At 37.0% G+C, this 22,356-nt stretch overlaps 2 protein-coding genes across 2 annotated transcripts; both read right to left on the bottom strand.

Annotated features, from left to right (window-relative positions):
• Positions 1-5,151: 5,151 nt before the first annotated feature.
• LOC121883426 (E3 ubiquitin-protein ligase TRIM21-like) lies at positions 5,152-13,949 on the bottom strand. Its single transcript, XM_042391681.1, has 3 exons — positions 13,865-13,949; positions 7,829-8,096; positions 5,152-7,157 (listed from the first exon to the last, which is right to left on the bottom strand). The coding sequence occupies exons 2-3, from the start codon at positions 8,088-8,090 to the stop codon at positions 6,124-6,126; spliced, it is 1,296 nt and encodes a 431-aa protein (XP_042247615.1). The 5' UTR covers positions 8,091-8,096; positions 13,865-13,949; the 3' UTR covers positions 5,152-6,123.
• Positions 13,950-18,108: 4,159 nt separating this feature from the next.
• LOC121887967 (E3 ubiquitin-protein ligase TRIM21-like) lies at positions 18,109-21,785 on the bottom strand. The gene is made up of 3 exons (XM_042399159.1): positions 21,679-21,785; positions 19,677-19,869; positions 18,109-18,849 (listed from the first exon to the last, which is right to left on the bottom strand). The coding sequence occupies exons 2-3, from the start codon at positions 19,783-19,785 to the stop codon at positions 18,242-18,244; spliced, it is 717 nt and encodes a 238-aa protein (XP_042255093.1). The 5' UTR covers positions 19,786-19,869; positions 21,679-21,785; the 3' UTR covers positions 18,109-18,241.
• Positions 21,786-22,356: the final 571 nt, after the last annotated feature.

Below are 22,356 nucleotides of genomic sequence, written 5' to 3' on the forward strand. Positions count from 1 at the left end.
AAGGACATGAAAAGCTGAAGAGCCTGAAACACATATGGCTGAAATGTTGCAGTCCAGATAAACAGTTGGTCTGAACTCTTCATGTCTGTCAAAATTTGATGATTGATGTGATTGCTTATCGGTTTTTATTTTCTGTGCTTTCATATGGAAAGTGTTTAGTGCTGTAGGTACCACTGGAACTCCACAGATGAATTTGTACATTTGTGTGATTTAAACTGGACTTTGTTCATGAATGAACTCAACCTCCCAGAGTCCTCAGGTTTCCACACCTAGAGCTGTGGCATTTCTCAGTCTTTATTCTTGCCTGTGCTTATGGACTTGTGAAACGTCATCAGCTCAAGTACTGCTCCAATTCAAAGTCTGCATCTAGCTAAGTACAGTCCAAATACCCGGATGTGTTCTTGCTCTGCCCATTTTATTGGGAATGCATCAGGAGCTGACTGGTGTGGACTTGGGAAAGCCAAGTATCCAAGAATGTTTTTCACACCAACCGGCAGTCATGGCTGAGATTTTGAGCCAGGCTAAAAACTGTGGTAATATTCACTGTAAGATTGTTAATATGTCACTTTATGAAGTTTTAATATTTTATCAGGCGAGGAAGTAACCATGTGTGGTCAGTTTATCCAAATAATGCCTGTTTGTAATCTGCTCTGACATTTTTAGAGATGTTTGGGAGCTGCTGGCCAGGTGAGATGAGCCCATCATCTCAGCTGCTAGCAGCCCGACTCCTGATCGGCCAGTCAACATGTCGTCATCCCAGGGAGAAGATGATCCCATGAAGTGATGTGTGCAGGTCTTTGGTGATTTACCATTGGCTCTAATGTCTCTGCAGCATTTTGATATGTGATATAATTAATTTTGGAAGATAAATATTGGTCTCACAGATGAAATCTAACAATTGTAGCCGCCACATTAGTTTGTCTGAATGTAAAATGAGGCTTCATGTTTTTATTGGACAGAACAGTGCTGCCTCTAGGGCTCTATATATACAGATATCACCACATTTACAATATAAATATATTAAAATGAACAGATCAGTCTGTATTAAATTTTATTTATTTTATTAAACTACATAACAGTTTGAATTTTTATAATAACTACATTACAGACTGAATAACACAATTTACTGCATCTCTCTGTCAATGAGGGTGTTTTTGTGAGGAAAAAAGTGTTAGTGGAGCTTTGAGTTGAAATTATTGTGTCATAGTACACTCAGGTATGTGTGCTGAAGCTGAGCCGCTGCTGTCAGCAAGTATGCTCTTCCAACTGCAGAATGGTATAGTATCTTCTCATCCCTGGAGTTTTTACTCCTAAGTCGAACTTCAAAAGTCCAAAATAGCAAGTACGCAAGTCCAAACTTGGCATACTTGGTATTGAGGAACACCTCTGAACTGCACTCTATGGGCTCTCCCCCAACCACCATTGGTCAATATGACTCATGATGTCACCAGATCAACAAAACCAGAGCTCCACCTCTCCACCTTCTCTTTCTGTCCTCTTTCTTGTGGATGCTCAGCTCTAATGCTCTAAGCAGACTAGCAAACACCTTCTTCAGGTGCAACACGACAGCCTGTTTAAGATGAACTAAGATTAAGATTCAGTAAACAAGTTTATTTACCATCAGCGGCACAGAAGTAAGGTGCAATAAAAAATCTGATATGTATTTATACTGTTTTTCTCCAACTGATCTTCCTGAACTAACTTCAACAATCTCCTCATCTAAACCATTAACAAATCCAGAATAGAATTTAAAATCCTTCTCCTCACTTACAAAGCCCTTAATGGTCAGGTACCATCATATCTTAAAGTGCTCATAGTACCCCATTACCCCACTAGGACACTGTGCTCCCAGAATGCAGGGTGACTTGTGGTTCCTAGAATCTCCAAAAGTAGAATGGGAGGCAGAGCCTTCAGCTATCAGGCTCCTCTCCTGTGGAACCATCTTCCAGATTCAGTCCGGGGGGCAGACACCCTCTCTATGTTTAAGAGTAGGCTTAAAACTTTCCTTTTTGATAAAGCATTGACACTGTACAGATTAACAGATTTTTAAGCCTGATGCACACACAGTATGTTTTAAGCTTGTACCTGAGAAACTGTGTATTGACTCTATTGTAGGTTACAGTGACCTACTAAACTAAATATAGATGTGATAAAACTTTGTGTACATATATCAATTTAATAATAATTAACTATCTTAAGTCCTCTATAAAATAAAATATTCACAACCCAAATGAGAAATAATCAATTATTAGAAAAAAACACCCTTAAGTATTATTAAATGTTTATATTTTTATAACAATAACCTAATCCAGCCTAATACTATATAGAGAAGCCTGTGAAAATGTGACATGGACACCACTGATTTTAATTAAAAAGTAAATGAATAAATCTGTTTTTTAATTAGTTAATGTGAGAGCAGTGGTGACCTAGTGTGTAAACAGAGTAACTTTAAATATGTTTTAGACTTTTTAACAGGACACCATCGAAACCCTAATTTATTCTGTAACCATCAGACCAGTTTATTGTTTATTGTTAAGAGGATCCATATTAGCTTTTGCTGACACGGTTGCTAGTCTTCCTGGGGTCCAACCAGTCACACTGCATTCTTTGTTAATGTTTTTTTTTAATCAAGCATTGTTTATTCAGGAAATTTCATGGAGATCTTTAAGTCCCTCAGAAGAACAAATGGTCATAACTTTAAGCGGTGTTGCAGTTCCTTCTAGTAGTGAGGTGTTAGTGGAAACCAGTCTGCTCCAGTTCAGAGTTTGTATGAGGGACTTTTAAAGTCAACCTGCACTGTGATCTGGTGTCATGGTTATCAGCTCTGAGCTCAACTAAAGATGTTAAATAACTCTGCAGTTTATACCAAGGCCCTATGACTGAAGACACGGATCTGCTGGTTATGACCTCTGACCTTTTCATATAACTCACAGTGATGAGTGCGATAACTGTCTGCTGTAATGAACCTAATGACACTGTGGTAGGAAACATCTAGAGTTTTCAGTGGCAGCAGCAGCAGCGTACAGGATATCTCCATAATCCAGTGTGGACAGTATGGTAGATTGAATAATTTGTTTTCTGCTTTGAAAAGAGAAACAAGCTCTGTTCTAGTTCAAGAATTCAATCTGAATTTTTTGTTTTCAGCGAGACGTTTGATGGATAGTTAGCCTAATAATCATATCAGCAATAATTATTGGAAAATGGACAGTTGAACAAGAAAATAAATTTGAAAAAAATGTAAAATTGCAATAAGATAATGATCCAATAGGTGCAACAGCCCCTCACAACAAGAACTAATGAACCAATGTATGCCTCAATTTTCTTCATCAGTGTTGTTGGAATATAATGGAGATATTGTTCTAAATGAATAGTGAATATATTTCAGCTTTAAAATAAAGGTGCCCAAAGTCAGATGATGTTAAAATAAATTTCCTCTGACTGTTTGTTTGACAACTGTGAGTTTAAAATAAAAAGTGTAACTTCCTATTTGAGAAGAACTATACATTTTGTGTTATATTATATATATATATATATATATATATATATATATATATATATATATATATATATATATATATATATATATATATATATATATATATATATATATATATATATATATACACACACACACATTATCAGCTGTACTCACCAGTGTTTGAATCAGTTGTTGAGTAAGAACTGAAAAATTCAGTTTTTTTTCCCTTCGACAGAAACAGTTGTGTCGACTGCAGCTCCTCTGTGTTTCTGACTAACTTTAAGTTTCATTTTGACGAAGGTGATGTTGAAGCTTCTCTTTGCAGTGTTGCTCCACCTCTTACTGCAGCTGGTTTGGCAGGTTTTGTTTCCTCCTTCAGGTTTGGACATGATTATAGTTACATAACTCTGGCACAAATGAGTTTAATCAACAGGGAAACATTTAACTTCTGTTATCTTCTTTTTTCTGCAGTGTTAGTTTATTGCAGCTCACAGAACAGTTTTCACAAAAACAGATCAGGTCCTCTGCAGCTCTGAAAAACTCTTGCTGTCAGTCCAAAGTTCAGCTCACTGTTTGTCCTGTAATGTTTCAACCTTTTCATAATGAATCAGATGAGGAAGTTGAGAGGTGTGTGCAGTCTGTCTCTGCCTTTAACAAACTGTCCTCTCTGATGTGTGCTGTTATACTGACCTCTGCTGGACACAGGCGGGGAAACACATACAACTTGTACAAACCTCAGTGACTTTAAGAGGAAGACTCTGATAATAAAATAAAACACCTCCCCAAACAGTTTCTTCTTCTGCACATGATTTAACTGCAGTGATACTGTATAGCAGAGTAGTTTCATTCACCTCAAAATGTCTTTTCATTCACTTTACAGCATCTGTTTTAGTCTCTGACATACATCAACATTTTCTGTCTTCAAGGAATGAAGTTGAGGACTCAATGCTGGACTAAGTTACTTGTTTAAAACAACCTGTCATGAACTTGTTAAAAAACCTTTTAAACCAATGTTATCTGGTAATTAATGTATTTAAACACAGACCAGCCATTCAAAGTGCTTTACATGAAACATCAAAAGTAAAATAATGAGAATCAAAACACAAAAACATCAAAAGTAAAATAGTAGAAAATGTGAAAGAATATAATCAATACAGATTTAAAAACAAGTTGATCAATTACAATTCAATTTAATGAAATCATATTTTTGAGTTAGCAACAACTCTAAACTCTCACAGGATTTTACAAATATTTCTTACAACATTTCAACTCTAGCAAATAAAAATAAAAATAATAAAAATAAAATTAATATTATAGAATGATATGAAAACAGGCTGGAGCTGAATATTATTTCACCAACAGGATGTGTTCATTTTCAGGTGTTTTTAGCGTAAAGAGCTGCTATTTGACAGCTGACAGAAAACGATATTTAAAGATTATTTTACAGTCAGAAAAGAAGTCTGCTGAGATGTGATGTTGCTTCATTACTTGAGTCAATAGTTTCTTTCTTCTTTCATGTTAAGAAACAAACATCCAGATGTCTTTCTCAGAGACAACACTCAGACAACCAAGGTGGATAACCAATCAAGAGGCTGGATCTAAAGACAAGACTGAGCAAAAAACACACAACAAGACGCTTCTTTTTAAAAGTTTAATACAGCTTGAATTGTTGGGTTATCAGCAATTTCTACATGATAAAGAAATGTATCACTACATCAGCTTGTTAATATATTTCAAATGAAATATGTTAATTTCACTTGAGTAGACCATTCTCTCTCATTTACCAAATAAATATCTGTATTCATTTGTTGTGAAGGAACATGGTTGTTTACTGATACTGACCCTGTTCAGCTGTAAAATGGTTTAATGACTCAGCTTCTGTATGTTATTAAAATGTGTCTGTTATCATAATTAAAGGTGAAAAAAGTCACTATCACTATTAATATTGATAGAGATCAATAGAATTATACCCACAGCCAAGTAACTTACAAACCAAGTCAGTAAATCTTGGACACTAAAATAATTGTATATCAGTACAATTGCATCCATAGACCAGTGATTTACATACTAACAGTAATATTAACTTATCACTACATCACTGAGTATAACAGATACCAGTAAACATCTATTTTCACTTTAATAACTCCATCCTTTATAACAGAGACACATACTCTACTCTTTCTGTTCATGTTCTAACCTTGAAGCTAAATGACACACAGTGAAATATTCAACCTCAGGACATCATGACTGTTATGGCTGCATCATTACATCTAACGAACAAAAATCTTGATATATTTTACATCACTGTAGATTCATTTCCATAATCAAGGATGTAGAGTTTAATGAATCATTTGGGGAAATTGAAGCAGTAAAAAGAGACAAGTAAAGGGTAAAAACAGAAAAAATCACAACATAAAACAATGCTATAATAAATCATAAAGGAATGGAAGGAAGGAATCATATTAATCATATCCTGATTAAATCAAGTTCATATGGTACATTAACACTGAATATGTAGATCTTTAACTGTAGTAAGAATACTTCCTCTATATATTTACATAGTGGGTGTGAAATGCAAAGATTAACTGATTAAGTTTATGAATTGTTGAAACTGCTTCATAAGTTGCTGATCATTAAAAAATAGATCAGGCAGTTTGATTGACATGACAGATGATCAGAGGGGCGGAGTTTTTACCACCATCATTAGAACAGGGACTGAAGAATGGGTAGAGTTTCTCAGTGAAGGAGCAGCCAGTAAAGGAGTAGATATGAGCTGCAGCATCTACGTCATAAAAGGAGACCAGACCCTCCTCATAATCCACAAACACCCCCACCTTCTGAAGCTGAGACTTCAGAGAGAGACAGACTGGAGGGTCATTACCAGCTTTGTACTCATTTCCATTTTTCAACACTATAGTCCAGTAACCATCCTGAGGTCTCAGTGTGATTTTTCCCTTCCTGTTGATGGACTCTCTGGCCACTCCTAAATCCCAGTCAGTCTTCCCTTTAACCTGAACCTCAAAGTAAAATCTGCCTGAAGAGAAACTCTGCTTTCCTAAAACATCAGCATAACACCTAAATCTCTCTGGGTTGTCTGGTAGATTCTTCCACACGTCACCGTAATTTACTTGTTTCCCATCATCAGACAGGATGAGCCAGGGATTTGCTGTATCAGGATCAAGAGTCACATCCACTGCATACTGCTGGACCCTCTTCAGTTCAGCCTGAGCGAGCAGCTTCTTCATCTCTTTACTGAGCTTCTCCAGCTGAGTCACAGTCCCCTCATATGATGGACGAACGCTGACCTTTGTCCAGTCTTTGGTGGGTGGAGCAGCTTTCAGGGACGGGAAGTTTTGGAGGAGGTGGAGGTGGTCTTCAGAGTGTGAGAACTGCTTCACCTCAGAGCTTCTCTTCATCAGCTCAGAGATTTCCTGTTCCAGCTCTTTGATGAAGTCTTCAGCCTGTTTCTCTGTCGTTGTTTGCTTCTCTTCAATCGTCTCAATGAGCTCATTTAGGCTTCTCTCAACAGACTCCTTCAGAGCGATGAAGACCTGAACACCTTCTGCTATCTCTCTGTCTGCATCTTCCTTACTGAGGTCGACTGAGTGTTTGATCTGTTGAATCTTCAGTCGTCTCTTCTGGATCATCTGCTGAATTTCAGCCTCTGTCTTCCCCAGCTCTGCCTTCTTTCCTTCATATTCTTCTTTCAGAGGAACAAACTCATGTGTCTTGTGGTCTAAAACAGAGCAGAGTATGCAGACACATGTCTAGTCAGTCTTACAGAACAGCTCCAGAGGTTTATTGTGCACAACAAACTATTTTTTTTTTATCTCCAGTGAGTTTTAAAATAATAAATGACCACTCAAACTGAGAGAGAAAGTCCTTTTTAAAAAATTGAGACATAAAAGTAATGAACAGAAAACCAAAATGACCAAGAATAAAAAACTGTCACATGTAAAATGAATAGGACCTGAACCTTGGATGTAGATAACATGGATGTTTTTGTACAGAGGAAGGAAAGAAAACTCTTCTGGTTTAAAGAAAGACAGCTCAATCTGTGTGTTTATGTTCATGGCTGGTTTAGTTGTGTAACAGAATGTCAGGCTTAACAAATAGATCAATAAATATCAGGTTGTGTATAATGTTATAACAATTTTCAGAGGTGCTTGTGGAGGGTGAATGTGGAAGTTCTTCAGTATTAAAACAAATAAATAACATGAACGTAACATGCTGTCTGACCTCCACAGTCTGGATGTGACAGATGGCATCTTGTGTGAACAAGTTAATATCTTGTTTGCATAAGATTGTTGCAGTTTCTCTCTTCCTGTGACTGACCTTCTGGTCCTGAGCTGCTGTCTGATAAACTCTGCAGCAGATCATTCCTGTTGATCTTCTTTAAAAGCTTCTTGGTCACCTTCGCAGCTCCAGGAAGTTGGTAGGTCTGCACCATCAGATCCACAGTGTCCCGTCTCTCTGCCTTCTCCAGCCGGGATGCTTTGATGGCTTGATGGTCTTCCAGGATATCACGCTGCTCCAAAAACCATTTGAATTTCTTGAATTCCTCATCTTTCAAATCCTCCAGAGTGTTCAACAGGTCCTCCTTCGTCTTCATTTATCCCTGTTAAAATCACAGAATATTTTCAACATGAAGGACTTGCCATTTCAACAAACACTAGTCCACAGCCAGATTTTCGCCCCCATGGTCATTGTGTTTAAGTCTCTGATCCTGCCTGCTTCCCTTTTGGATTCTGCTGACTGCTGACTTGTTCCCAACCTCTGCCTTCAATCAAAAACTTTTTAAACTTTTTATTTGCCTTGTTGCTGAGTCTTGCTCTTGAGTCCAAACATCACCTACCAGAAACATTGGAAAATCATAAATGTAGCATATGTATTGCATTGTATCTGTGCTGCAAGATGTAAGTACAATGAGAATTAAAGGTGCAAGCAGCGATGAATGGGTCTTTGCGACTCCGCGCACGTCAGGCTGCGGCGCAATCGAAGGGCTTCTGTCACGGGCATGTAGATGTCTTCAGGCACAGGCTGTTTTTTGAGACAGGGCAAGAAGGAGATAAACATCATTTCCTTTGTTCACTGTTTTGCCTGCTGCTGGGGCTGCTTTACTGAAATTTCGTAGGGGGCGCTATTCAGCCAGTTTGCATCACTGATGGATATTATAATATTGTCATGTAGACGTGTTCAGGCTGGGACTCTTATCAAACATGTAAAGTTTGGTGCAGACTGGAGCATTTACAATAAAGTTATAGCAACTTCCTCTGTCATGGCGAAACATCAAATCTCAACGGTGTGAGGATGAGAATTTCTTTTTAGAAAAGTAAAGACTTTTGACCCACATGACCTGGTCAAAGTTTGATTGACATGTGTACTGTCAGGTGTGTAGAGACAATAAGTAACTGCAGCTGGACACAGAAAAATACTCATATATTTGAATGGAGAGTGTGAGCGAACCGCTAGGTGTTCGGGCCCTAATAAAGGAAAAACTGCAGTACAGAGCTACAAATTTTAGTGTTGATTTTATTTTTCTACAGCACTTTATCACTAAACTGTCACCCTCACTCTAGGTCATCCCCACTACTGAATTATACATATAAGACCTATAATTATTGTAAAATAAATGGTAATAACACCAAACTTCATACAAAGTTTGTATATAATGTACTGTATGTATATAGACCTTTCTGCTGTATCCTACAAAAATGAGCTGCATTCAACTCCCACACCCACCCAAGATCTCCTCTCTTCCTCTCCATCCCCCTCATGGGAGGTAACAGCTGTGGTGTCCCCCCAAGTCACATGACATGGGCAGGTGGGAGAAACCTATGTGGGACATTCAACCCCGGCATACTGTATGATATAAGTTTGAGGAAGTTTGTCAGATTGTTTGATGAATGTGTGATGAATAATAAATGGAAGATAACACACAGTATGACAATCTGACATGTCAGATAGGTTGGTTAGCTTGAATGAGGTAAATCACTCTCTAAAACAGTGAAGAGACAGAAATGTATTCAATACTCACAGAGAAACAACAGCTGACTTTTTCCTGACTGAACTCTTGTTAATGGTAGATTCTCCTACAGACTGAGAGAACTGAATCTGTGGAGTCTTTATGAGCCAGTGAGCAGAGCTGAGAGACACAACATGAAGAGTGACAAACAGGAACTAAACCTTCACATTTCCTCATGCAAGAGAGAAATGATGTGATTGTTTAAAAGTAGATCAGTATGTTGTGTCACTACACCCAGGAAATCTCATCTGTCCAATGAACACATCCTGTTACTGCAACTGACACACAGACTGTTGCAACATATTAAAAAAGCACAGAGAAACTGCATCATATCAGGATGGAGACAAATATCTTAAAACAACATCAACCAAATCTGATACCACCAGAAAGAAGATATGATTTCTTTTATTTAGTTGAACTGCCGCTAAACTGATTAAAACTTAAAACACTTTCATGATGAGCACATGCAAACACAGAGTATAAACTGAACAAATCTAAATGTAAGAGACAAACATCAAACATCCAGAGGGGTGAGGCAGGCAGGTCAAAACACAGGCAGCAAATAATACTGATAGTAAATTAGATTTTAATCACCTTTCAGGTAAAACAAGGACACAACATCCAGAAACAAGCAAAACAATAAAGAAGTGTGCCAAGCTGACAGACTCTTACCCAAAAAGACAGAGTGCTGTAATAAAATCAAGAGCTGCTTCAACAAGTGTTAGTTTAGGGGTGTGAACACTTATGCAACCAACACAAGTTGGGGGGTTTGTTTAATTTACAAAAACAGTTTACATGTATATTGACATTGTATGTTGTTGTCCATTAGTTGTTTCTATATGTTTGTATCTATTTTTTCACCCATGTGCTTGTACATAACAGTGATATATTCAATTATCTTTGTTTGACCTGTTGTTCATGTGTATCTTCCTGAATATTTTAGTGTGTAAGTACACTGAGAGCCACTAGAAACTGGAATCAGAGTCCTTGTATGCATAAACATATTTGGAAAATAAAGCTGATTCTGATTCAGAGTACATACATACACCTTAGACCCTTACCACAAAAACATTGCAGATTGTAACTTCTAAAAAATCCTATTTTATCAGACCATTACTTTATAACTTTTGAATTTTTATTACTGGACTACACATCATTAGACAAAATGTCTTGACTAGATGTCTCTCTGATAGTGCTGTAGCTAAATTTGAGGAAGCGACTCCTTTCTAACTGAATTCAATGCCATGTATCAATACTACAGAGGACTCTTATGCTAACCTAAGTCCCCAAATTGATAATCTTGTTGATAGTGCTACAGGCTCATTGCAACTGACACTGAACTCTATTGCCCCTTTAAATAAGAAGATAAAACATAAGAGGTTAGCTCTGTTGTATAACTTCTGCAAATTAAAGCAAACATCACTAAATTTGAAAGGATTTGGTGTTCCACCAAACTAGAAGAATTCTGTTAGTCTGGCAGAATAGTCTTAAAACATATAGGAAGGCCCTCTGTCATACCAGAGCCGCCTCTTACTCATCATTAATAGAGGAGAATAAAAACTGCCCTAGGTTCCTTTTCAAACAAAGAGTCATAACTCTATTGATCCATGTATTCCTATAGCTCTCAGTAATAACGACTTTATGAGCTTCTTTAATGATAAAATTCTAACTAATAGAGACAAAATTAACCACCTCCTGCCCTCAACAGGCACCATTTTCTCCCCAAACACAGGCACCTTAGAAACAGCAGTAAATCCTGACATATATTTAGACTTGTTTTTCTGCAGTTGACTCTCCTGAGCTAACTTCAACTTCGATTTGTTCATCTAAACCATCAACCTGTCTCTTAGACCCCATCCCAACTAGGCTGCTTAAGTACCACAGTCCTTTAAAGTAGCTGTAATTAAACCTCTTCTTAAAAAGTCTAATCTTGATTCATGCATTTTAGCCAATTATAGACCTATATCTAACCTTCCATTTCTCTCTAAGATCCTTGAGAAAGCAGTCTCTAATCAGTTATGTGACTTTCTACATAACAATAGTTTATTTGATGATTTTCAGTCAGGATTTAGAGGCATCATAGCACAGAGACAGCACTGGTGAATGTCACAAATGACCTCCTAACTGCATCGGACAAAGGATTTGTCTCTTTACTTGTCCTGTTAGATCTTAGTGCCATTTGACACCATGGACCATCACATCTTATTACAGAGACTGGAACATTTAATTGGCATTAAAGGAACTGCATTAAGCTGGTTTAAATCCTATTTATCAGATCGATTTCAGTTTGTACATGTTAATGATGAATCCTCCGTGAAGGCAAAAGATAGACACAGAGTTCCACAAGGTTCTGTACTTGGACCAATTCTATTCACCTTATATATGCTTCCTTTAGGTAATATTATTAGGAAACACTCCATAAATTTTCATTGTTATGCAGATGATACCCAATTATATTTATCAATGAAGCCAGATGAAACCAATCAGTTAAACAAACTCCAAGCATGCCTTGTGTTTGGCCCTAAACACCTTAGAAACACATTATCTAATGATATAGCTACTCTTCACTTACATAATATCACAAAAATCAGGCACATCCTGTCCCAAAAAGATGCAGAAAAACTATCTCCACACATTTGTTACTTCTAGGCTGGATTATTGCAATTCCTTATTATCAGGCTGCCCTAACAAGTCTCTAAAGACTCTCCAACTGGTCTAGAATGCAGCTGCATGTGTTCTGACTAAAACTAGAAAAAGAGATCTGATTTCTCCCATTTTAGCTTCACTGCATTGGCTTCCTGTAAAATCCAGAACAGAATTTAAAATACTTCTCTTCACCTACAAAGCCCTTAATGGTCAGACACCATCATATCTTAAAGAGCTCATAGTTCCCATTACTGGAGCTCCACTGAATCTCGGTCCTGTCTGTCAGCTGAGCATGCCAGCTGCAGTCGGGCACGTTCAGTAACAGGTCCAGTTAATGTAACTCCGAGATTTAATATTTTAAAGCAAGATTTTTTACCAGCTGATAACCGCAGGAACAGACAGCCAGAGAGCTGAAGAGCTGCAGGGTGAAGTGCGAGGAGGATTTCTATTATTTTTGTGACTTTCAGCTCTGACTTCTGGCTTGTTTAAGTGTCGTTGCGCTGTTTGTCTCCCTTTCATTATTGTTATTATATGTCACTGAGCAACTCCTACCCTCCTGCCTCTCCCAGCCCCCCTCTCAGCCCCTTGCCCACTTTTTAGCATTTTTCAGAATTATGCAGAGTTAGGCTCAGACCTAGAGGTGACGTTAAACTTTAATATAATTATTAATTATTTCTGATAGCCACCTTCTGATAGCTGACGTTATAATAAATTTGCTCTGGCGATAGGTCTGACTTATATTTTTTTGACAATTGTGAGTTTGAAATGAAAAGTGTAACTTCCTGTTTGAGAAAAACTGTGAGTTTTGTGGTAATGCTGGTTGTTGAAACACAGTAGCCTAAATATACACACAGAACAACAGAAACAATTATGTCGACTGCGTCTCCTCTGTGTTTCTGACAAACTTTCAGTTTCATTTTGAGGAATGTGCCGTTGAAGCTTCCTCTTTGCAGCGTTGCTCCACCTCTTACTGCAGCTTGTTTGTGAGGTTTTGTTTCCTCCTTCAGGTTTTGACATGATTAAAGTCACATCTATCTGGCACAGAATGAGTTTAATCCTTAGAGAGACATTTTAATGAAGTTTAGCCTAAATTCAATCAAGCTATTATTCATTCATTCATTCATGTTATTCCCCCCTCTCTCTCCTCCGCTTCTCCTGCTCTTGTATCAGCTGATTAGAGGCCTTAACTCTATTCAACTTAGTTTATCCAGTTAGATTCCACCACAATCTCATGTCTTAGCTGTCAAACTTTAAATCTGTTCTTCTCTCTGTTGCTGTCAACTTTCATTTCAGTGCGAATCATTGCGAACCTCCTCCACTCCATTCACCTCCACTTCATCATGTCAGCACCAGGTCTGAGATGATGTTAGCCTAATAATAATATTATTAATGATCCAACAGGTGCAGCAGCCCCTCACAACAAGAACTACACACTAATTTATCAATTTATGCCTCAATTCTCTTCATCAGTGTCTGAATATAATGGAGATATTGTTCTTGATGAATAATGAATATATTTTAGCCTTAAAAGAAATGTGTCCAAAGTCAAATGTCATTATAATACATTTCCTCTAGCAATGGGCCTGACTTAGCCTATGTTTATTTGTCAATTGTGAGTTTAAAATGAAAAGTGTAACTTCCTGTCTTAGAAGAACTGTAAGTTTTGTGTTAATTCTGGTTGTTGAAACACAGTAAATAGTATCAGCTGTACTCACCAGTGTTTGAGTCACTTGTTGAGGAAGAACTGAAGAACTCGGTTTAATTTTTATTCAGACAGATAAAGAGACGTGTCGACTGCAGCTCCTCTGTGTTTATGAAACTTTCAGTTTAATTAGAGGTATGTGATGTTGAAGCTTCCTCTTTGCAGTGTTGCTCCACTTCTTACTGCATCTTGTGAGGTTTTGTTTCCTCCTTCAGGTTTAGACATAGTTTGATCATAGTCACAAACATCTGGCACACAATGAGTTTAATTTTAGGGAGACATTTTACTTCTTTTACCTTCTTTTTCAGCAGTGTTTCTTTCTTTCTTTATATGGCACTTTTCAAGAGCAGAGATGTCACAAAGTGCTTCACAGAGGAAATAAATCATAAACATACAGACATAAAACACAATTAAAAAAAACCCCCAGAATGAATAGAAATCTGAAAAAAGGCAAGTCTGAACAAATGGGTCTTGAGCTGCTTTTTAAAGGCGTCCACAGTCTCCACAGATCTTAAATCTAATGGGAGCGAGCTCCGACATTTAGGAGCCACAGTCTCCTTTAGTTTTAATCCTCGTTTTAGGAACAACCAGCAAACCCTGATCAGAAGACTGTAGAGACCTGCTGGTGACACAGGGCTACAGTAGATCTCTAATGTAGGCAGGTGTCTGACCATGCAGAGAGCTATAGGTGATCACAAGAACTTTGCTGACCTCTGCTGGACACAGGGGGGAAACACATACAACTTGTGCAAACCTCAGTGACTTATACTGATGAGGATGTTCTAGTAAAGGAGATTGTGAATTGAATAAACATGTGGTCAGACAGATGTAGGGGGGGTGATAGTCAGAGAGTATTACCTGCTTTGTGTGTGGGACAGAAGTGACAGGAAGTCAGCTGCTTGGGTTTTGTCAGTATGGATATTGACAATCAGTGGTTGTCATCATCAGGAATGGCTGAGAGTAACATGTCTAGTTCGACTACAAAGTTTCCCAGTTGACATCCTGGTGGGAGGTAAATGACAACCACAAGTGACTAGTCCCTAAATGTCTGACAGATTAGTAAACACTTGGATAAATTCTGTTTTGTGTACAGCCAATTGGCAATTCCATAGGCCAAGAGTTAAGGAGGAGTGAGTAGAGGAGGCTTTTCTGAGTGAATGGACGTTCTCAGGGTTGCATTGTCTGTGACAGATGTGATTTTTTGGAAAGCCTTGGATGACAGGGATGTCTTTGTAGCACATGGTGAGTGAGGCTACGTGAATAGATAGTAGAAAAGGAATAACCAGGCGGTGTCCTTGATCAGTGGACTCACAGAGGTCTTCACCCAAGTCGGTCTTAACACAGTGAGAGCTGATGCTATATCACAGCTTGTGTGTTTAAGTACCAGGAAGTATCACAGCTGAACCCATCAGATTTTCACAGCAAGGCAACAATAGAGGATGTGACCTGCGTCAGCTGACCCACCAGTTGAAACTCTGAGAGTGAAACCAGGAAGTGCTCTGCTCCAACGAAGCCTGACAAAACTCAAACAGCAAATCTGAAACAAACTCAAAAACAAAGTTTCAAAAACACCAACCAACTGCTCTCTCCTGTGTTCTAGATCAGAGCTTGATATATTGCCATGAATTAGGGAATATAAACATGTGCACACATACACTTATGCAACACATGTAAAATGATTGTAATGTGGTGTAAATATTGTAATTTTTGTATGTTCATGTCACATTTATGAGAATGTCACTATTTATGATGTCCTCAATTTAACTAATATACTTTTGGTAATGATGTGATGATATGTTATCACCATTTTTAATTAGAAAAGTTTAAACAAAGACATATCCTATATGCAACACATCTGTGTCAAACCTGTTACAATGTGTTTTGCATTGTCTCTGACAAATAAATAAACAAATAAATAAATAAATTTGAGAGGAAGACACTGATAGCAGAATAAAACACTTCCACAAACAGTTTCTTCTTCTGCACATGATTTAACTGCAGTGATACTGTATAGCAGAGTAGTTTCATTCACCACAAAATGTCTTTTTATTCACTTCAGCATCTGTTTTAGTCTCTGACATACATCAACATTTTCTGTCTTTAAGGAATGAAGTTGAGGACTCAATGCTGGACTAAGTCACATGTTTAAAACAACCTGTCATGAACTTGTCAGAAAACCTTTTTATAATTAATGTTATCTGGTAATTAATGTATTTAAACACAGACCAGCCGTCCAAAGTGCTTTACATGAAACATCAAAAATAAAATAATGAGAGAATAAAATAAAATAGTAGACTTTGAAATTTTATAAATATTATAATCAATGTAGATTTTAAAAACAGTTAATCAATTGCAATTCAATACAACTGAATCATTTTTTTTTTAAATAAAATAATGAGAGAACCGACAGAATCAGACTGTTTCCCAAAAAGTGTTTGAAAAGACATAGAAAATGTTATTATTAGCAGCCATGTACTGCATCGCGTGTTTGATTGATTTAAATTAGTATTAGCAGCACAAACGTGTGCATGAGCTAATTTCTAATCTCAAGTAAGAAGAAGTAGAAAAAAATATGATTAGGAAAAAAACCTATTCAGTAATAACTATAAGTATAACATTACAGGTTGTGTTTGTGTGTTTAGTGGTGAAATGGGAATGTCCAGTAATGTGTCACATGATATGATGATGATTTGGATAATGATCAGTAGAAATCACATTGATGTAGTCTATAAACTAATTTAGTGTAAATAAACATTTTATGAATGTTTACAGGATATGATGACTGATTATTAAGTATGTAGAATATAATTGTGTTTATTGATGTGACCCATATTTTTTCCAGACAACATTAGAAGGAGAAATATTTCTACATGAACATTGTAAAAACTCCTTCTATGTGTTTGCATGTGTTCATTTTCAGGTGTTTTTAGCATAAAGAGCTGCTATTTGACAGCTGATACAAAACAATATTTAAAGATCATTTTACAGTCAGAAAAGAAGTCAGCTGAGATGTGATGTTGCTTCATTACTTGAGTCAATAGTTTCTTTCTTCTTTCATGTTAAGAAACAAACATCCAGATGTCTTTCTCAGAGTGTTGCTGCATCCTCCTGCAGCTCAGACAACCAAGGTGGATAACCAATCAAGAGGCTGGATCTAAAGACAAGACTGAGCAAAAAACACACAACAAGACACTTCTTTTTAAAAGTTTAATACAGTTTGAATTGTTGGATTATCAATAATTTCTACATGATATAGACATGTATTAATACATCAGCATGTTAGTATACTTCAAATAAAATATGTTAATTTCACTTGAGTAGACCATTCTCTCTCATTTACCAAATAAATATCTGTATTCATTTGTTGTGAAGGAACATGGTTGTTTACTGATACTGACCCTGTTCAGCTGTAAAATGGTTTAATGACTCAGCTTCTGTATGTTATTAAAATGTGTCTGTTATCATAATTAAAGGTGAAAAAAGTCACTATCACTATTAATATTGATAGAGATCAATAGAATTATACCCACAGCCAAGTAACTTACAAACCAAACTTAAAACTTAAAGACACTAAAATAATTGTATATCAGTACAATTGCATCCATAGACCAGTAATTTACATTCTAACAGTAATATTAACTTATCACTACATCACTGAGTATAACAGATACCAGTAAACATCTATTTTCACTTTAATAACTCCATCCTTTATAACAGAGACACATACTCTACTCTTTCTGTTTATGTTCTAACCTTGAAGCTAAATGACACACAGTGAAATATTCAACCTCAGGACATCATGACTGTTATGGCTGCATCATTACATCTAATGAAATAAATTTTTATATATTTTACGTCACTGTAGATACATTTCCCTAAAATTCAGACTTGATACAGATTTGGTATCTTTGTAAACTTTGGGATGTTCACTAGATCTTAAAGCTCTGTTGGTTTGAACAGAGTTTCTCTTCACGTGTGTTTCTCATGATGGATCCATCACCACTGAAGAGATTAATGAATGAATATTGGGAGGATGTTGAAGCAGTAAAAAGACAAATAAAAGGTAAAAATCCAACATACATAAAAAACAAATGATATAATAAATCATAAAGGAATGACCACATTAATTATATCCTGATTAAATCAGGTTTATATTGTATATTACCACTGAATATGTATAATTTATAATATGAATGACAGTGAATCTTTTAAAAATGTATCAATTCATCGTTGTTTGATGTGTTTTTATGTCTCTAATCCATTGCCATGTAAGTATTGACTGCTGTGTCAGTATTGCAGTATAAATACTTTTTCTGGTGTTTATTTACACGGTGGACTCAAATGTACAGATTGAATTCACAAGTATATACTGGACATTATTGGTAATGCTTCACTGCTTAATAAATTGCTGATTGACAGGACAGATGATCAGAGGGGCGGAGTTTTTACCACCATAATTAGGGCGGGGACTGAAGTATGGGTAGAGTTTCTCAGTGAAGGAGCAGCCAGTAAAGGAGTAGATAAGAGCTGCAGCATCTACGTCATAAAAGGAGACCAGACCCTCCTCATAATCCACAAACACCCCCACCTTCTGAGGCTGAGACTTCAGAGAGAGACGAACTGGAGGGTCATTACAAGCACTGTACTCATTTCCATTTCTCAACGCTATAGTCCAGTAACCTTTCCGAGGGCTCAGTATGATGTCTCCCTTCCTGTTGATCGACTCTCTGGCCACTCCTAAATCCCAGTCAGTCTTCCCTTTAACTTGAACCTCAAAGTAAAATCTGCCTGAAGAGAAACTCTGCTTTCCTAAAACATTAGCACAAAACGAAAATCTCTCTGGGTTGTCTGGAAGATTCTTCTTCACATCACCATGATTTACTTGTTTTCCATCATCAGACAGGATGAGTTTAGGATGTGCTGTATCAGGATCAAGAGTCACATCCACTGCATACTGCTGGACCTCAGCCACAGTGAAGTGTTGGTTCAGTGAAGTGTCTTTAACCAAAGAAAAACCAAAGAAAAAGAAACAGACATCACTTATTGGAATGATATTACATGCTAACAAATTAGTAACATATTTGGCTCTAAACAGACAGTATACTGTGGCAGACGATCTAACCACAGTAACTGATAATAACCTGAGAAAGACGTTGACAATGTTCAGACTGAGTGATCATAGTCTGGCAATAGAGAAGGTCAGACACAGGCAGACCTGGCTGTCCAGAGAGGACAGACTCTGCTTTCATTGTTATGAAGGAGCTGTAGAGACAGAATTACACTTTCTATCAGAAAACCAAAACTACAGAAATATTAGGGAGGAATTATTTCCAAAATTTGACAAAAAGTTGCCCCAACTTCCAAAGTCTGACAGAAAGGGAGAAATAAGCCCTGATTCTGGAGGAAAAGAAGAATGTGCAGTGTTGCTAAATATGTCACCTCCTGCCACAACAAGTACAAGGACATAGACATTTATAAATATACTTCTAATTAACATATTCTACTTACCACCGCCATCTCCTTTTGTTTCTTTATGTTGTTATTTATTGAATAATTGCTGCCTTGTATTATCCTTAATATTAACATCTTTATATTATTATAATTAGATTATAATTAGAACACCTGCATTGTTTTTTTCTTGCATTGTCACATTGAAGCTCTACCAATACTGACTTAATTATATAATATATATATGTATATCATTTTTCATTTATTTATTTCATTATCTATTGTCACTCATTCCTTAACATTGTTATTTGTTATCCTAATTTGTGCTTTGGCAACACATGTCAAATGTCTTGCTATTGAATTAAATTGAGCCTCACAGCAGATGATGGTCAGAGACACCGGAAACACCAGACAGAACTTCAGGGCCGTCATTCTGGTTCCAGTACAGACATCACGTGAAACTTCTGGTTTGGCAGCTTGTTGCATTGAGCTGGTGCTGCTGGCTTCCTGTTAAGCTTGCGATCTGCACCTCAGAGTGTTCAACCGATCCTCCTCTGTCTTTGTTTATTCCTGTTAAAATCACAGAATATTTTCAACATGAAGGACTTTCCATTTCCACAAACACTAGTCCACAGCCATGATCACTGTGTTTAAGTCTCTGATCCTGCCTGCTTTGGATTCTGCTAACTGCCGACTTGTTATCAACCTCTGCCTTCAATCAAAAACTAATTAGGGACCAAGCCCAAAAGGCAGAGGACTACTGTTAAACAGTAGTGAGGACCCTATTGTTTTTCATGTGTTTGTTTGTTTGTTTGTTTGTTAGGGCCTGAGCCCAAAGGGCGAAGACCCTGTTTGTTTATTTCTTATTATTCTTTCTTTATTAATACACCACTTCAACCCTAAACATGCTCAAAAACTCACCAAATTTGGCACGTACATCAGGTCTGGTAAAAAATTGATAAAATGTCAAAATTAACCCCTAAAGTGCCAAAATGTGCTCGAGAGCGCCACCTATGTATCTAAAATGGCTGTCGTAGAGAGATCGAACCAAAACTCAATTATTTGTCTCATCAAGACCTACAAATCACATGCTGACACCCCTGACCTAAATCCAACAGGAAGTCCGCAGTGTGCTCATCAAAGTACGACTTTGTGCCAATTTTGGACCTTGAATAAACGCTATCTCCTCCTAGGGCGTTAATGGTATTGGCTTCAAACTTTGATACATGACTTATGACACTGTGCTGAACAAAAGTTATTAAAAACTTTGTAACAACTCGAACGGTTTAGATCTAGTAAGCCCTGAAAGTTGCAGTGCCACATCATACATTACAATGTAAACCAATGGGGAGGCAATCTATGGGCATGAACTTTGTGTCAAACAGAGGCTTCTGATGTCTAAACTATAAGTCTGACCACTTTCAAACCTGTATCAATGGATTCGTGACAAATTTTCCTACAAAAAAATATGATTTTTAATGTAAGATTTGGCCAAAGTCATGGGATTTATGAAGATATTTCACAAAAAGCGTACTCTAAAATCCTCCTCTCCAACTGCTCCTGGTGATGTCACTCCCTCAGTGCTGTGAAACATTCCGCAGTACACACTCATTATAAAATCACAGGAGGAGCAAGAAAAGACTTTAAAACTCACACTCTAATATCTCAAAAACAATAAAAGATAGAAAAAACATGTAAATTCAAGATTTGTAGGTCAAAGTCTCGTGACTCATTTAAAGTTCAAATGAAGTTTGTATCTAAAACTATGTGGAAGCAGTAAATGTTCAAAAAGGTGTGGGTTCGCTCACACTCTCCATTCAAATATATGAGTATTTTTCTGTGTCCAGCTGCAGTTACTTATTGTCTCTACACACCTGACAGTACACATGTAATCAAACTTTGACCTGGTCATGTGGGTTAAAAGTCTTTCCTTTTCTAAAAATAGACTTGATGAAAATTAGGAAAATAATTTGTTTTACACACAAACTCATCAATAGTTTTCAATTTACTAATTGAAATACAAGTGAATGGGCCCAAAACTTGCATAATTTTGATGACACAAGTGTGAGCAAGACAGACATGTCTCACCCTGCAGAAAATTCTCATCCTGTCAATCAATCATTTTGTATTTCTGTTTGTATTTTTGCTATTAAAAAACAATCAAATGTATTGCAGAAAATAATGATTCACATGTGAAATCAAGGTGTGAAGAGGCCACAGAGAGCTGATAACTTTCTTTCTGGTGTCTCAGCAGAGTTAATGACATTAATACTAAAGGACTCAAGACTCCACCACGACATGTCAGATAGGTTGGTTAGCTTGAATAAGGTCGACCACTCTCTAAAACAGTAAAGAGAAAGAAATGTTTTTAATACTCACAGAGAAACAACAACTGAAGTCTTGTTGATCGTAGATTCTCCTGCAGACTGAGAGAACTGAATCTGTGGAATCTTTATGAGCCGGTGAGCAGAGCTGAGAGACACAACAGGAAGAGTGATGAAGACCTCAAACAGGAAATAAACCTTCACATTTCCTCATCTGAGAGAGAAAGAACATGACTGTTAAAAAATAGACCAACATGTATTGTTGCTTCAGCCATAATATGTGAACGTGACTTTGACATGTTAAAGTCAAAGTCATCTCATCTCTCCAATGACCACATCCTGTTACTTCACCTGATACACAGACTGCTGCAACACTTTAAAACAACACAGAGAAACTGCATCATGTCAGGATGGAGACAAATATCTAAAAACAACATAAAACCAAATCTGACACCACTAGAAAGAAGATATGATTTCTTTTATTTAGTTGAACTGCCATTAAATTGATTAAAACTTAAAACACTTTCATGATGAGCACATGCAAACACAAAGTATAAACTGAACAAATCTAAATGTAAGAGACAAACATCAAATATCCAGAGGGGCAAGGCAGGCAGGTCAAAACACAGGCAGCAAATAATACTTATAGTAAATTAGATTTTAATCACCTTTCAGGTAAAACAAGGACACAACATCCAGAAACAAGCAAAACAATAAAGAAATGTGCCAAGCT

The sequence above is a fragment of the Thunnus maccoyii genome, chromosome 2 (assembly GCF_910596095.1).
Source record: "Thunnus maccoyii chromosome 2, fThuMac1.1, whole genome shotgun sequence".
Taxonomy (NCBI): domain Eukaryota; kingdom Metazoa; phylum Chordata; class Actinopteri; order Scombriformes; family Scombridae; genus Thunnus; species Thunnus maccoyii.